This window comes from Podarcis raffonei, chromosome 11 (genome assembly GCF_027172205.1).
Source record: "Podarcis raffonei isolate rPodRaf1 chromosome 11, rPodRaf1.pri, whole genome shotgun sequence".
NCBI classification, from domain to species: domain Eukaryota; kingdom Metazoa; phylum Chordata; class Lepidosauria; order Squamata; family Lacertidae; genus Podarcis; species Podarcis raffonei.
Window position 1 is genome coordinate 65,526,345 of NC_070612.1, and position 16,552 is coordinate 65,542,896.

General features: G+C 43.6%; 1 protein-coding gene across 1 annotated transcript in view; it reads right to left on the bottom strand.

Moving 5' to 3' along the window:
* Window positions 1–16,552, bottom strand: part of PGM5 (phosphoglucomutase 5) — a 99,614-nt gene that overhangs the window by 26,817 nt on the left and 56,245 nt on the right. Inside the window, exon 7 of the mRNA XM_053408844.1 lies at window positions 4,441–4,556. Within this exon, the coding sequence (XP_053264819.1) occupies window positions 4,441–4,556 (116 nt within the window). The remainder of the gene's footprint in view (window positions 1–4,440; window positions 4,557–16,552) is intronic.

Sequence of the window (16,552 nt, forward strand, 5' to 3'; positions counted from 1 at the left end):
TCCTTCTCATGCCTTCATCTTGACCCCCAGGCTCGACATCCCTCCTCTCACATGCCTGGACAAATCCTCAATTATGAGTTGCTGGGTTATCCAAAATATATCACTAGTTTATAAGAAGCATGGCTCCATTTCTCTCTCCTTATTTAGGACTTCTTCATATTCAATTTACTGCACAAGGACCTGTCTGCTGTTTGCATAAGCTTGGAAATGAAGTAAAAGAAATATTCCTGTTGCTGCCAAGGAGGATTAGCTCAAACATATAAATCATGTGCATGGCTTTCTTAACAGTGATTAACAGTTTGCTGATGAAACTTTGGGCAGTGATGGCTGTTGCTGCACCTTCTTTTTCAAAGCCCAAGTCATTGCTCGTAATGCCCACGACTTACTAAATTCATCTGACAAACTCCCTTCTGCTGCTACAAAAAAGGAATAAGTTCCAATAGCATGGGTTGACCTCCAGGATCTGCTGCCAGAAAGCAAGCCTGAGAACACAGCCAAGTGGCACATCCTCCCCACCCAAAAAAACCCCAGTTGTCCTTTTACAGCAGAAAGGGTACTTTCATTTACCAGGCTGAAGTCTCCTTTTTATTATAAATCTAGGCTTTACATTTCTGAAAGTTTACAGTTTACATGTTATTACTAAGGAAAACAAGCTGACATTGTTGTTTGGGTACACCTTTACAGGACATTTAAACATGTTGTTGTTTAGTCGTGTCTGACTCTTCGTGACCCCATGGACCAGAGCATGCCAGGCACTCCTGTCTTCCACTGCCTCCCGCAATTTGGTCAAACTCATGCTGGTAGCTTCGAGAACACTATCCAACCATCTCATCCTCTGTCGTCCCCCTCTCCTTGTGCCCGCCATCTTTCCCAACATCAGGGTCTTTTCCAGGGAGTCTTCTCTTCTCATGAGGTGGCCAAAGTATTGGAGCCTCAGCTTCAGGATCTGTCCTTCCAGTGAGCACTCAGGGCTGATTTCCTTAAGAATGGATAGGTTTGATCTTCTTGCAGTCCATGGGACTCTCAAGACTCTCCTCCAGCACCATAATTCAAAAGCATCAATTCTTCAGCTCTCACTTCCATACATCACTACTGGGAAAACCATAGTTTTTACTATACGGACCTTTGTTGGGAAGGTGATGTCTCTACTTTTTAAGGTGCTGTCTAGGTTTGTCATTGCTTTTCTCCCAAGAAGGAGGCGTCTTTTAATTTCGTGGCTGCTGTCACCATCTGCAGTGATCATGGAGCCCAAGAAAGTAAAATCTCTCACTGCCTCTATTGCTTCCCCTTCTATTTGCCAGGAGGTGATGGGACCAGTGGCCATGATCTTCGTTTTTTTGATGTTGAGCTTCAGACCATACTTTGCACTCTCCTCTTTCACCCTCATTAAAAGGTTCTTTAATTCCTCCTCACTTTCTGCCATCAAGGTTGTGTCATCTGCATATCTAGGGTTGTTGACATTTCTTCCGGCAATCTTAATTCCGGCTAGGGATTCATCCAGTCCAGCCTTTTGCATGATGAATTCTGCATATAAGTTAAATAAGCAGGGAGACAATATACAACCATGTCATACTCCTTTCCCAATTTTGAACCAATCAGTTGTTCCATATCCAGTTCTAACTCTAGCTTCTTGTCCCACATAGAGATTTCTCAGGAGAAAGATGAGGTGATCAGGCACTCCCATTTCTTTAAGAACTTGCCATAGTTTGCTGTGGTCGACACAGTCAAAGGCTTTTGCATAGTCAATGAAGCAGAAGTAGATGTCTTTCTGGAACTCTCTAGCTTTCTCCATAATCCAGCGCATGTTTGCAATTTGGTCTCTGGTTCCTCTGCCTCTTCGAAATCCAGCTTGCACTTCTGGGAGTTCTCAGTCCACATACTGCTTGAGCCTTCCTTGTAGAATTTTAAGCATAACCTTGCTAGCGTGTGAAATGAGTGCAATTGTGCAGTAGTTGGAGCATTCTTTGGCACTGCCCTTCTTTGGGATTGGGATGTAGACTGATCTTCTCCAATCCTCTGGCCACAGCTGAGTTTTCCAAACTTGCTGGCATATTGAGTGTAGCACCTTAACAGCATCATCTTTTAAAATTTTAAATAGTTCAGCTGGAATACCATCACTTCCACTGGCCTTGTTATTAGCAGTGCTTTCTAAGGCCCATTTGACTTCACTCTCCAGGATGTCTAGCTTCTCTGAGTTATTCAAGCCCCTTCGCCACGGCAAGGCTTTAAAGCCCTAAACGGCCTCGGTCCAGTATACCTGAAGGAGCGTCTCCACCCCCATCATTCTGCCCGGACGCTGAGGTCTAGCGCCGAGGGCCTTCTGGCGGTTCCCTCATTGCGAGAAGCAAAGCTACAGGGAACCAGGCAGAGGGCCTTCTCGGTAGTGGCGCCCGCCCTGTGGAATGCCCTTCCAGCAGATGTCAAAGAGATAAACAACTACCTGACATTCAGAAGACATCTTAAGGCAGCCCTGTTCAGGGAAGTTTTTAACGTGTGATATTTTACTGTATTTTTGGTTTTTATGGAAGCCGCCCAGAGTGGCTGGGGAGGCCCAGCCAGATGGGCGGGGTATAAATAATAAATTATTATTATTATTATTATTATCCATGAAGGGGACATTTAATCATAGAGAAAGGCAAATCACTTTGGGGGCAATTAGAAAGTTTAGACCAGCATGGCATGAAACTGCCACAGTCTGCCTCTATTGTCCAATGTGGGTAAAGAATTTATTACTGATATTTGGATCAGTTGCCAAATATAAGGAAATGTTGGGAAAACCAGATGCTAACATAGAAGAGAAAAAGCTCATATTTCTACAACAAGTAATCATGGGAGGGGAAAGCCCCACCTTAAATTTATACATTACTGCTCATCTCAATCTCTAAAGTGTTCTTTATATAACCTAGCATATGTTTACAGTTCAGTACACATACTTATATGTAAACTACTTAGATATTTTTAATTAAGTGCTAATATAAAATTTTACTAACTAAATAACTATTGACAGCTACTTAAAAATAACAAAAGCTGTCCTCTCCTATTGCAATAAGAAAAGCTTCTACACAGCTTGTGTTTCCTGTGGTAAAGGTAAAGGACCCCTGACCGTTAGGTCCAGTCGCAGACGACTCTGGGGTTGCACGCTCATCTCGCTCTATAGGCCGAGGGAGTCAGCGTTTGTCTGTAGACAGCTTCCAGGTCATGTGGCCAGCATGACTAAGCCGCTTCTGGCAAACCAGAGCAGCACATGGAAACACCGTTTACCTTCCCGCAGGAGTATTTATCTACTAGCACTTTGATGTGCTTACCACGTTTCCTGTGGTAGCTGAGGTTTACTTTCTCTGGTGTGATGAGAGAGAACAAACCTTACAACCTCCCTGAGATGTAAACACACAGACAGATGGAAAGCCCTTCTTTCTTATTGGCTTGACTACGAAGCAGCCCACTCAATATGGGGAAATCCTCTCAAATACAGAACTGAGAATGCAGAATCAGCAGGGGCCAACCCCGAGACACAGGGTGATATTAAACATTAGTCATACTCTGAGTAAACCCAATGAAATCAATTGAGTTAAGATTTTAGTGGGTCGACTCTTTACTTGGCTGTCACCCAAGGATTCCAAGCAGACACATAGTTAAAACATGTTAGGCATATTATACACTACAATGCCATCAGTTTGAGACTTTGACTTTCATCTTGCTACTGTGACTAATGCAAAGCCAAATACTATCATAAGAATATATGTAAAGGCTTCAACCCAGCAGTCTTATGAATGCAGCAGCCTTATGAACAGGTCTCATCTGAACTAAAAAAATATTTTCTGGAAACAAACAACAAAACATACACACTGATTTTACTGAAGTGTGGGCATGCTTAATAAGGGAGGAAATGGGTGCTTTTAAATTCATGTGTAAAAATTTTATTTTTCATTGCATGTTAATGCTGGTAAACAAAGCATTAAAAAATAAATGATTGAAAGACCAAGGTTAGATTTCAGGCATTTTTGGTGTTATAGGATGGGAATGGCAAGCTGGTTACCCATAACAGTTAGCGAGAAGCATATCAGTGAATTTATATGGGCTATCTCTTTCAGTTTGTACTTCTGAAAATATCTAAAAGCTTGAGTTTTTCAAGGGCATTTGACAGATTCCTGATCAATTATGCAATAGAATGGATTTTTTTTCAGATTATGGACTAATGCAAGCCTTCACAAATTTTAGCCACCAAGATGAAGTAGCCCATTTACTATGTATTTTTTTCCAATACAGGCAGGAAACTACAAAGTTTAAATGAGACCCTAGAGGACCACCACAAGTGGTTGCTAAGAAGCATTTGGTTTGGTTGTCACAATGCAGGTTTAGATTAAAATGTACAATCCTCAATAAACCATAATGGAATTGCATTTGATATAGTTTTGCTTCACAGAACATATGTTGTCTCACCAGTGCCAAAGCTTTCTTCTCCACAAAGTGAGCATCGACCAGAATCCATCAAATTTGAGAAGAACCTCCAGCCTGCTGGTGTTTCATACACAGGGACTTTCATTGATTTTGCCACCCTAAAAAGACATCAGATAACACCACATCATCATGATGGTCCAGTGGTTTGCATGCACAGATGCCAACTTATTCTATCAAGGTGAGGTGTTTGATCTACTCCCACATACCATGCCTTATTATGGATTATAGTTTTGTTAGCAAATCCCAGACTAAGGTTGAAATCTGATGTATGTGAACTTACATGGAAGTAATACCCATTGTACTCAGTGGGACTTAATTTTGACACAATTTGTGCATGATTTATAATACTCAAATCAACAACTACATTATAGTTATATGGCAGCCATAAATGGTCATACAAAATCACAACATTCAGATTTTAGAATCACATATTTTATTTTCAGCTACTGACATCAAAGGTATTTAAACTCATCTGCAGAACCTAATGTGTAGCTTTAAATCTATTATTATAAATTATTCCATTTACTTTGGCCATTTTATGTTTCCATTATCAGAAACTAAAATTCTAAGTTAAGAATGGCATTATTGAGAATTGAGCACTCTTTATCCAAAGAGTCTACTGAATGGGATAGAGTTGTGTTTGCACTACAGATAGCAGGCAAAATCCACTGACATAAAAGCAAATGATTACTATTTGGCACTTCTAAAGGACACCATGTAAAAATATTGAAGCTACTGAATGAAGGAATAATATGACATGAAAAATTTAAAATCAAGTTACATAAAAAAGACATATGGAGGAGATAAAACACTGAACATTTGAACATGGAGGTACAGTATATGTTATGATTAGGAAGACAAGTCCTTCTTCAAAGCTATTGGTACAGAAAATGGTGACTATGTGGGATACAGGCAAATCTGTCCAACTGTGGTTTACGAAGCCATGGTTCAGCACTGTGGGTGCTCCTCAGTCCTCCCAGTGACATGCTGGATTCAGCACAAAGATCCTTGCTTGTATTAAGTGAGTATTTCCTGCTGTGTCCGAATCAGGGGACTCTGCCAGACCTAAGAATGTACTATGAAGCCGCCTGTCTCACTTGGTTAAAGGAGTGGTGCACACTCAAAAATCCAGAACTGTTGGACCTGGAGGGGTACAAAAACAGGTTTGGCTGGCATGCATACCTGGGCTACGGAAAGGTTAAAGTTCATAAGAATTTTTTGAATCACGTCATCAGGAATTCCCTCTACATCGTTTGGGGAAAATATAAGGACCTTCTCGAGCCTAAGGTGCCATGATGGATCTCCCCAACTGAAGCTCTTGCCGTTAAAAGGAAAAACACAAACAGAAATTGGCCTGTCTATAAATCATTATTAATAGAGGAAGAGAACCAGTTTAAATTAATAAATTTCGAAGAGTTAAGAGATCAAGGCTCGGACTGGTTCCAATAGGAGGGCAACCCAAATGGTCAAAGGCCTGGAAACGATGCCTTATGAGGAACGGCTAAGGGAGCTGGGCATGTTTAGCCTGGAGAAGAGGAGGTTAAGGGGTGATATGATAGCCATGTTCAAATATATAAAAGGATGTCACATAGAGGAGGGAGAAAGGTTGTTTTCTGCTGCTCCAGAGAAGCGGACATGGAGCAATGGATCCAAACTACAAGAAAGAAGATTCCACCTAAACATTAGGAAGAACTTCCTGACAGCAAGAGCTGTTCGACAGTGGAATTTGCTGCCAAGGAGTGCGGTGGAGTCTCCTTCTTTGGAGGTCTTTAAGCAGAGGCTTAACAACCATATGTCAGGAGTGCTCTGATGGTGTTTCCTGCTTGGCAGGGGGTTGGACTCGATGGCCCTTGTGGTCTCTTCCAACTCTATGATTCTATACATACACTTCAGGTTACAGACTCCACTAACCCAGAAATAGTACCTCGGGTTAAGAACTTTACTTGAGGATGAGAACAGAAATCATGCTCCGGCGGCGCAGCAGCAGCAGGAGGCCCCATTAGCTAAAGTGGTGCTTCAGGTTAAGAACAGTTTCAGGTACCACTGTATATGTGAAATTCCAATGTAGGCTGCATGGTATGTGTGTTTTAAAAAACTGACACCAACAACTACACAATAATACTAACTCCTCTTAAAGCAGAAGAAGTCAAAATATTGTATAAAAATCTGCTGCATCTTTTAAGTTCAGAGAAACTAAAATGAAAATATACTTAAAAAGAAAAGCTTTTTTATTTCAATACTTCCATTCTTCGCTCCAGTATTTCTTGACCCCAATAAAGGTATACATCCAGCAGGCAGGCTGGTTGTCAACAGTTATCCCCAATGCCTATGCCGAAACCTTTACATCTGTAATCAAGAATGTTGTGGCCTGGTTAGATCCAAAGTCCTGTTGTCCTGTCTATCTGGGAGTCAGATAAAGCGGGGAGGTGGTACGCAGCCCATGCAACATGGAAGATTCAAGGGTGTGTAAGCTTCTTCATACTTTCTTCATCTTCATAAAGTCACCGCAAATGTCTATGGTAGCAGCACAGAACTATGCTGTGTGGATGACTACAAGACATCAGGCATGTCTTATGGGAATAAGCCTGGCATTAAATGGAGATTCATAGCCAATGTCTATGCACAGGACTGCAGTCTTAATCTATTACTTCTAGTAGAATCCTTCAAGGGAAGCAATCATGAACATTTCCTTCTCTCTGCCCCAAGCATCCTCTCTCTATAGTGTCTTAAACCACCAGGAATTTGTGAGCAATAGTTCAAGCAGCATTTCACTCTGCAATCCCTCTGATCATACCTAGAATTTCTGAATTAAGATAAGAACTTTCAGGTTTATTTTCCCTCTCTGTTCTAAGTGCTGGATTCTCATGCCTGTACTTCTCATTTGACCCTATTAACACTGTAACAGTGGCAAGTTTAGGCTTCTGGATATCTTCACTCTGAATGTACTGTGTTCCCTTAAAAGGTATAAAGTTTATACACTCAGAGGAGAACCAAACAACTGCCAATCCCCCATAAATGGTCATGTGTTACAGCTGTTACTTCCATCGTCTCAAATTTATGAACTGAAAAAGCACTGGGATCTTAGGCCTTCGCAAATAGGACCGATAACTGGAAGCACTGAGCTGAGGAAGCGTACAACAGGAATGAAGCAAAAGAGGCAATCTAATCCAGCCCCTTTGCCAAATGACAGGAAATTACAGAGTAAACAGTCTTGAATAGTGTGCGCAAGCAAGCGACCCCACAGGCCAACTTGTGGGAACTCAGCTTGACCTTGTTCACATATCCACTGTCTACATTTCCAAAAGAGCTCCACTTGGAGAAACCTTGCCATCAGTCTTATGGAAAACTGGATTTTGACTGAAAAATTCAGGATGACCTCTAAGACCAAGAAGAACAGCTAAGCTCAAAAAAATATCAGAAAGTAATTGACAGCATGGACCAAACTGACCAAGGGCTTCTAAGAGAACATTTTGAACAAGACTGCAAACCAGGAGTAACAGTAGAAAATCATAAGGAAAAGAGACCTTTGCTGGAAGAAGGTACAGTGGTACCTTGGGTTACATACGCTTCAGGTTACAGACTCTGCTAACCCGGAAATAGTGCTTCAGGTTAAGAACTTTGCTTCAGGATTAGAACAGAAATCGTGCTCCGGCAGCGCGGCAGCAGCAGCAGGCCCCATTAGCTAAAGTGGTGCTTCAGGATAAGAACAGTTTCAGGTTAAGTACGGACCTCTGGAACAAATTAAGTACTTAACCTGAGGTACCACTGTATACAATGCAGCAGCTGGTGCATCTCATTGTCTTCTGAAGTACATCCTTGATCTGGTACCTTCCCTTGATGCAAATGACTATTTTTGGATTCCAGATTTATTGGCTTATTGTTGGTAAAATTCCAGGTTCACCGATGTCACAATATAAATCACTTCATTCATTAATCCTGACTTGCAGCACAATTCGATTCAGGTTTACTCAGAAGTAACTTCCATACAATACGATACGATACGATAATTGTCACTGTTCCATACAGAACAACGAAATTGAAAAAATCTACACCAGACATTAAAAACCCAACAAGCCTGCTATCCCAGCTATCCCAACCTGGTCAGCCCCCTAAAAACTCTGATACCCGATAATTAAATACAATACACTCCTTTGGAGACTGCCTTACACTGTGTTTAAAACCAAAATCGCATTGGAATAGAAACTGTTTCTCAGGCAGCTAGTCCTAGTCTTTATAACCCTGTACCTTCTTCCAGAAGGCAGAAACTGAAAGAGATCATTCCCGGGGTGCGCACTGTCCTGCACTTTCTCTGCAGCTTTCTTGTGGCACCTGGAAGACAAGCTAAGCTCTAGGCAACCAAGTTAGTTGGCCCCCTCTTTATCCCTGTTGGTTCACTCTTGATATACAATGTTAGGGAGAAGGGAGGATAATAAATCTAAATAAAATCATCATCACCACCCACCACCATCTTGGTTGACTTGGTTAGCTTAGAGACGGAATTAACTGTGGTGAGAGTGTTTGGATCAGAAGAAAGATAAAGAACCAAACTGGATGCAACAGCTCTGCATACCAAAACATGGAATTGTCCCAATCATGTGGTAAGGGGTGGTTGTCTGCCCACCTCACGCCTCTCTCCAGGCTATGAAATAAAAGCAGCTAGGCAGAGGAACCATGGTATTCCATTAAATTACCATATTTTTCGCCCTATAGGACGCACTTTCCCCCCTCCAAAACTGAAGGGGAAATGTGTGTGCGTCCTATGGGGCGAATGCAGGCTTTCGCTGAAGCCTGGAGAGCGAGGGGCATCGGTGCGCACCGACCCCTCTCGCTCTCCAGGCTTCAGGAAGCTATCCGCAAGCCTTGCGAGCCCGGGGGAGTTCCCGCGGGCTCGCAAGGCTTGCGGGCAGCAGCCTGCAGCCCGGAGCACAGGGCGCCCTCCGGAGGACGCCCCGTGCTTCGGGAAGGTGTCCGCAAGCCTCCCGCGCCCGGCGGGAGGTCCCGCCAGGCGCGCAAGGCTTGGGGCGGCAGCCTGCATCCCGAAGCACGGGGCGCCCTCCGGAGGACGCCCCGTGCTTCGGGAAGGTGTCTGCAAGCCTCCTGTGCCCAGCGGGAGGTCCGGCCGGGCTCGCAAGGCTTGCAGGCAGCAGCCTGTTCTGGGGGCTTGGGTCGGGGGAAGCTCGGGCTTCCCCCGCGCCAGCCCCACGCCTGGGGGGGAAATAAAAAAAAATTCTTTATTCCCCCCCGGGGCGGTGCGTCCTATGGGGCGCAAAATACGGTAGTTCCTGGAATAATAAAACTCACTTTATTTCAATGGAGCCCCTAAAGTTGTGGGAAATTACTCCTGTGCCAAAAGAGCATTCATATAGTATCTCCTTCCTCCCCGTTTAGGTCAGGAAGTTCCTGTGTATTAAACATATCAGTAGAATCCCATTCCGCCAAAAAACCACCCCAAAACAAAGAGTGTGTGTGTGTATCTAACACCGAGACCTAGATGTCTTGAGCTGAAAAGGATATGGAAAAAGATAATTATTTCAAATAATAAATAGATTTGCTGTTGTTGTTTAGTCATTTAGCCGTGTCCGCCTCTTCGTGACCCCATGGACCAGAGCACTCCAGGCATTCCTGTCTTCCACTGCCTCCCGCAGTTTGGTCAAACTCATGTTGGTAGCTTTGAGAACACTGTCCAACCATCTCATCCTCTGTCGTCCCCTTCTCCTTGTGCCCTCAATCTTTCCCAAATAAACTGCTTTTTGATTTTGCAATATGTATGGGAAAGTTGGCATGTGCCCCTCTGGATTTTATTTATTTATTATTATTTTTTGCAAAAATTTTATTAGTTTTTACAATATCAATGACAAACAAAAACATAAAACAAACAAAACATAACAGACATAAATCATAATCTTATTGAAAATAACAGTTATTTACTTTGTAAAACAACTTCCTCGTTTCCCCTTAGTTGAATTTCATTGCATATCCTTATAACGGTTTTCCAAATCCCAATTTTAATACCCTTTAAATTAAACATTAATATCTTTAAATCTTCTCCTTCTTGTATTAAACATATTATTTTATCAGTTAACATAGATACAATCCTAAGCCCTTTAAGTATCTGGACGCTATTTCCAGTTATTTTAGCTTAACAAATTTAACTAAATAATCATTAAATTTCTTCCATTTTTGTAATGTTCCTGCTCCTTCTGGTCGCGGACTCTTCCGGTTAGATCGGCTAGATTTTAGCACAATTGTTTATTAAGGAAATAAAAGGTTCTCAGGGACCATCTTCAGTACAACCACCAGTTTAGAACATTTCTTTCAAACATCTCAATTTAAGGAAACCAATATCACCAAATCCCCTTCATGGATCACTGCCTTGCCATGGCGAAGGGGCTTGAAGAACTCACGAGAAGCTATGAACTATGCCGAGCAGGGCACCCAAGATGAACAGGTCATAGTGGAGAGTTTTGACCAAACGTGATCCACCTGGAGGAGGAACCGGCAAGCCACTCCAGTATCCCTGCCAAGAAAACTCCATGGACAAAGACAACAGGCATATAAAAGTTATGACGCTGGAAGATCAGCCCCTCAGGTCGGAAGGCGTCCAACATGCTACTGGGGAAGAGCGGAGGACAAGTACAAGTAGATCCAGAGCTGATGAAGCGGCTGGGCCAAAGCCGAAAGGACGCTCAGTTGCGGATATGCCTGGAAGCGAAAGGAAAGTCCAATGCTGTAAAGAAAAATATTGCATAGGAACCTGGAATGTAAGAACCATGAACCTGGGTAAGTTGGATGTGGTCAAAAATGAGATGGCAAGAATAAATATTGACATCCTGGGCATCAGTGAACTAAAATGGGCGGGAATGGGCGAATTCAGTTTGGATGACCATCATATCTACTACTGTGGGCAAGAAACCCACAAAAGAAATGGAGTGGCCATCATAGTCAAAAAAAGAGTGGCAAAAGCTGTACTGGGATGCAATCTCAAAAATGATAGAATGATCTCGATACGAATCCAAGGCAGACCTTTTAACATAACAGTAATCCAAGTTTATGCACCAACTACTGGTGCTGAAGAAACTGAAATTGACCAATTCTGTGAATCATAGAATCATAGAATCATAGAATCATAGAGTTGGAAGAGACCCCAAGGGCCATCGAGTCCAACCCCCTGCCAAGCAGGAAACACCATCAGAGCACTCCTGACATATGGTTGTCAAGCCTCTGCTTAAAGACCTCCAAAGAAGGAGACTCCACCACACTCCTTGGCAGCAAATTCCACTGTCGAACAGCTCTTACTGTCAGGAAGTTCTTCCTAATGTTTAGGTGGAATCTTCTTTCTTGTAGTTTGGATCCATTGCTCCGTGTCCGCTTCTCTGGAGCAGCAGAAAACAACCTTTCTCCCTCCTCTATGTGACATCCTTTTATATATTTGAACATGGCTATCATATCACCCCTTAACCTCCTCTTCTCCAGGCTAAACATGCCCAGCTCCCTTAGCCGTTCCTCATAAGGCATCGTTTCCAGGCCTTTGACCATTTTGGTTGCCCTCCTCTGGACACGTTCCAGTTTGTCAATGTCCTTCTTGAACTGTGGTGCCCAGAACTGGACACAGTACTCCAGGTGAGGTCTGACCAGAGCAGAATACAGTGGCACTATTACTTCCCTTGATCTAGATGCTATACTCCTATTGATGCAGCCCAGAATTGCATTGGCTTTTTTAGCTGCCGCGTCACACTGTTGGCTCATGTCAAGTTTGTGGTCAACCAAGACTCCTAGATCCTTTTCACATGTAGTGCTCTCAAGCCAGGTGTCACCCATCTTGTATTTGTGCCTCTCATTTTTTTTGCCCAAGTGCAATACTTTACATTTCTCCCTGTTAAAATTCATCTTGTTTGTTTTGGCCCAGTTCTCTAATCTGTCAAGGTCGTTTTGAAGTGTGATCCTGTCCTCTGGGGTGTTAGCCACCCCTCCCAGTTTGGTGTCATCTGCAAATTTGATCAGGATGCCCTTGAGTCCATCATCCAAGTCGTTGATAAAGATGTTGAATAAGACCGGGCCCAAGACAGAACCCTGTGGCACCCCACTAGTCACTCTTCTCCAGGATGAAGAGGAACCATTGATGAGCACCCTTTGGGTTCGGTCAGTCAGCCAGTTACAAATCCACTGAGTGGTAGCATAGTCAAGACCGCATTTTACCAGCTTCTTTACAAGAATATCATGGGGCACCTTGTCAAATGCCTTGCTGAAATCAAGGTAGGCTACATCCACTGCGTTCCCTTCATCTACCAGGTTTGTAATTCTGTCAAAAAACGAGATCAGGTTAGTCTGACATGACTTATTTTTCAGAAATCCATGCTGACTATTGGTGATCACAGCATTCCTTTCTAGGTGCTCACAGACTGTTTGCTTAATGATCTGTTCCAGAATCTTCCCTGGTATTGATGTCAGACTGACTGGGCGGTAATTATTTGGGTCCTCTCTTTTCCCCTTTTTGAAAATAGGGACAACATTTGCCCTCCTCCAGTCTGCCGGGACTTCGCCTGTTCTCCAGGAATTCTCAAAGATGACTGCCAGTGGTTCTGAAATCACATCTGCCAGTTCTTTTAATACTCTTGGATGCAGTTCATCTGGCCCTGGAGACTTGAATACATCTAGACTAGCCAAGTATTCTTGTACTATCTCCTTAGTTATTCTGGGCTGTGTTTCCTCTGCTGAATCATTTGCTCCAAATTCTTCAGGTCGGGCATTGTTTTCTTTATCGGAGAAGACTGAGGCAAAGAAGGCATTGAGGAGTTCAGCCCTTTCTGTGTCCCCTGTTTGCATTTCACCATCTTCTCCTCTGAGTGACCCCACTGTTTCTTTGTTCTTCCTTTTGCTACGAACATACCCATAAAAGCCTTTTTTGTTGCTTTTAACCTCTCTAGCAAGCCTGAGTTCATTCTGTGCTTTAGCTTTTCTGACTTTGTGTCTACACGTGTTGGCTATTTGTTTGAATTCCTCTTTGGTGGTTTCCCCCCTTTTCCATTTTTTGTACACATCCTTTTTTAATCTTAACTCAGTTAAAAGTTCTTTAGATAGCCACCCTGGCTTCTTTAGGCACCTTCCATGTTTCCGTCTCATTGGTATTGCCTGAAGTTGTGCTTTTACTATCTCCCTCTTAACAAACTCCCAGCCATCATGAACTCCCTTTCCTTTTAGTATTACTGTCCATGGGATCTCACCAAGCACTTCCCTAAGTTTTATGAAGTCGGCTTTCTTAAAGTCGAGAAATTGAGTCCTAGTATGCTTGGCTGCTCCTTTCCGCTGTATAGTAAACTTCAGAAGAGCATGATCACTCGCGCCTAATGATCCTTCCACTTCTACCCCACTAACCAGGTCATCAACATTGGTTAGGACCAGATCTAAAATGGCTGTTCCTCTTGTTGCTTCTCCCACTTTCTGGACAATGAAGTTGTCTGCAAGGCCAGTGAGGAATCTGTTTGACCTTATGCTCTTGCCTGAGTTTGACATCCAACAAATATCCGGGTAATTGAAGTCCCCCATTACTACTATCTCCCTTCCTTTTGCATGCTTGGCCATCTGTTCCAGGAAGGCATCATCTATGTCCTCCGTTTGGCTTGGGGATCTATAGTAAACTCCCACAATGAGGTCACTGTTATTCTTCTCTCCCTTAATTTTGACCCAAATGCTCTCACTTTGGCTTTGAGGTTCTAAATCTTGGATCTCTTCACAGGTATACACATCCCTGACATATAACGCCACTCCTCCTCCTTTCTTGTCTGGTCTGTTTCTCTGAAATAGATTGTATCCCTCCATTATTACATTCCAATCGTGGGACTTATCCCACCAGGTTTCAGTGATTCCTATTATGTCATATTTAGTTTGCTGTACCAAGAGGTCAAGCTCATCTTGTTTATTTCCCATACTTTGCGCATTAGTGTACAGACATTGAAGTCCATTAATCATTCCCCCGTGTCTCTTATTTAAGGATTTTTTCCTCCCACCACTAGGTCTGCGTGCTGTTTGCTCCATTCGGTCTATGACATTTGGATGATCATCTTCATCAATTGATAGACTCCTACCTTCAGGAGCACTGTCTCCCTCCCCCACATTAGTCAGTTTAAAGCCCTCCTGATGAGGTTTCTGAGATTTTTTGCAAAAACATTCCTCCCAACCGTTGTGAGGTGCAGCCCATCGCTTGCCAGAAGTCCATCTTCAAGAAACTGCATTCCGTGATCTAAGAATCCAAACCGTTCCTGTTTACACCATTTGCGAAGCCAGTTGTTCACTTCCACTATTTTTCCCTCTCTCCCTGGGCCACGTCGTTCAACTGGGAGGACAGATGAGATGACAATTTGTGCATTTAATTGCTTCAATTTCCTGCCCAGAGCCTCGTAATCTCTTTTGATCTTCTGGAGGCTATTGCTTGCAGTGTCATTGGTTCCCACATGAACCAAGAGGAAGGGGTATTTGTCAGTGGGTTTTATGATTCCTTGCAGTCGTTCAGTTACATCTTGGATCTTAGCCCCGGGGAGACAGCACACTTCCCGAGACATCTTGTCAGGCCCACAGATCACTGCTTCTGTTCCCCTCAGTAGGGAATCCCCTATCACCACTACACGCCTCTTCTTAGGTCTGGTCGGGGTTCTTCCGTGAGCTGTCCGTTCCAAGGTCGCCTGCACATTCCCTGAGGACTGCCTTTGCTGCTCGTCTTCATATTCCTGATCGACTGTAATGAGGGAGAGATCCTCAAATGGAGTCTGCTCTTCGTCTTCCATGCTAGGGGAAAGGACCTCAAAGCGATTGCATATTTCTAAACAATCAGAGCGAACCCTGGGCCTCCTACTTCTTTGAGTCACGTTTCTCCATATATCTGGCTCCTGTGTTGGTGAACTAGCCTCCTTCTCAGGGGAGTCCCCTGTCTCCTCCTTGGTGGAGACGGTGTGCTCTGTTGCTTCCAAGAAGAGCTCCAGCTCTCTAATTCTTTGGAGCGTAGCTACACGTTCCTCCAGTTGCTGGACTTTGTCTTTTAAGAGGGCAATCAACATGCAATTGCTGCAGGTAAAGCTGCCTGCAACCTTTGGCAAGATGGCAAACATTGCGCAGGAACCACAGGCGACTGCAGCTGTTCCCTCATCCTCCATCTTGAGAAGGTGTCGTTGGGGGTGACTACAGCGGTCCTCCATCATAAAAAGCGTGAAGACAGGACAAATAAATCCCCCCAAATAAACCTATATCTCCCCCCACAAACGTTTGAGACTAGCTCCCCTAAATCTAAAAGATGGATCAAACTGCGCGCGCCGCTAGGCGCGCGCCGCTGCCCTACAATCTCTGACAAGCTCCTCCCACAGCTAATCACCTACCTCAACAGAAGCCCTGCCCCCTCTGACCTTTGCACAGAGAAAGCAGCTAATCAGCCACAAGAAACTCACACAAGAAAACCCTTTTTGTTCCTTCTTCAGCCGCTGCCCTACAATCTCTGACAAGCTCCTCCCACAGCTAATCACCTACCTCAACAGAAGCCCTGCCCCCTCTGACCTTTGCACAGAGAAAGTCTGTGAAGACTTACAACACCTTATAGAAGTGACACCAAAGAAGGATGTTCTTCTCATTATAGGGGATTGGAATGCTAAAGTAGGGAATCAAGAGATAAAAGGAACAACTGGCAAGTTTGGCCTTGGAGAGCAAAACGAAGCAGGGCAAAGGCTAATAGAGTTCTGTCAAGAGAACAAGCTGGTCATCACAAACCCGCTTTTCCAACAACACAAGAGACGACTCTACACGTGGACATCACCAGATGGGCAGCATCGAAATCAGATTGATTATATTCTCTGCAGCCAAAGATGGAGAAGCTCTATACAGTCAGCAAAAACAAGACCTGGAGCTGACTGTGGCTCAGATCATCAGCTTCTTATAGCAAAATTCAAGCTTAAACTGAAGAAAGTAGGAAAAACCACTGGGCCGGTAAGATACAATCTAAATCAAATCCCTTATGAATACACAGTGGAAGTGAGGAACAGGTTTAAGGATTTAGATCCGCTAGCTCTCGCCCGGCGCAATTATTTAGTATAATCAGGTCTTTAACGTCCCTTGA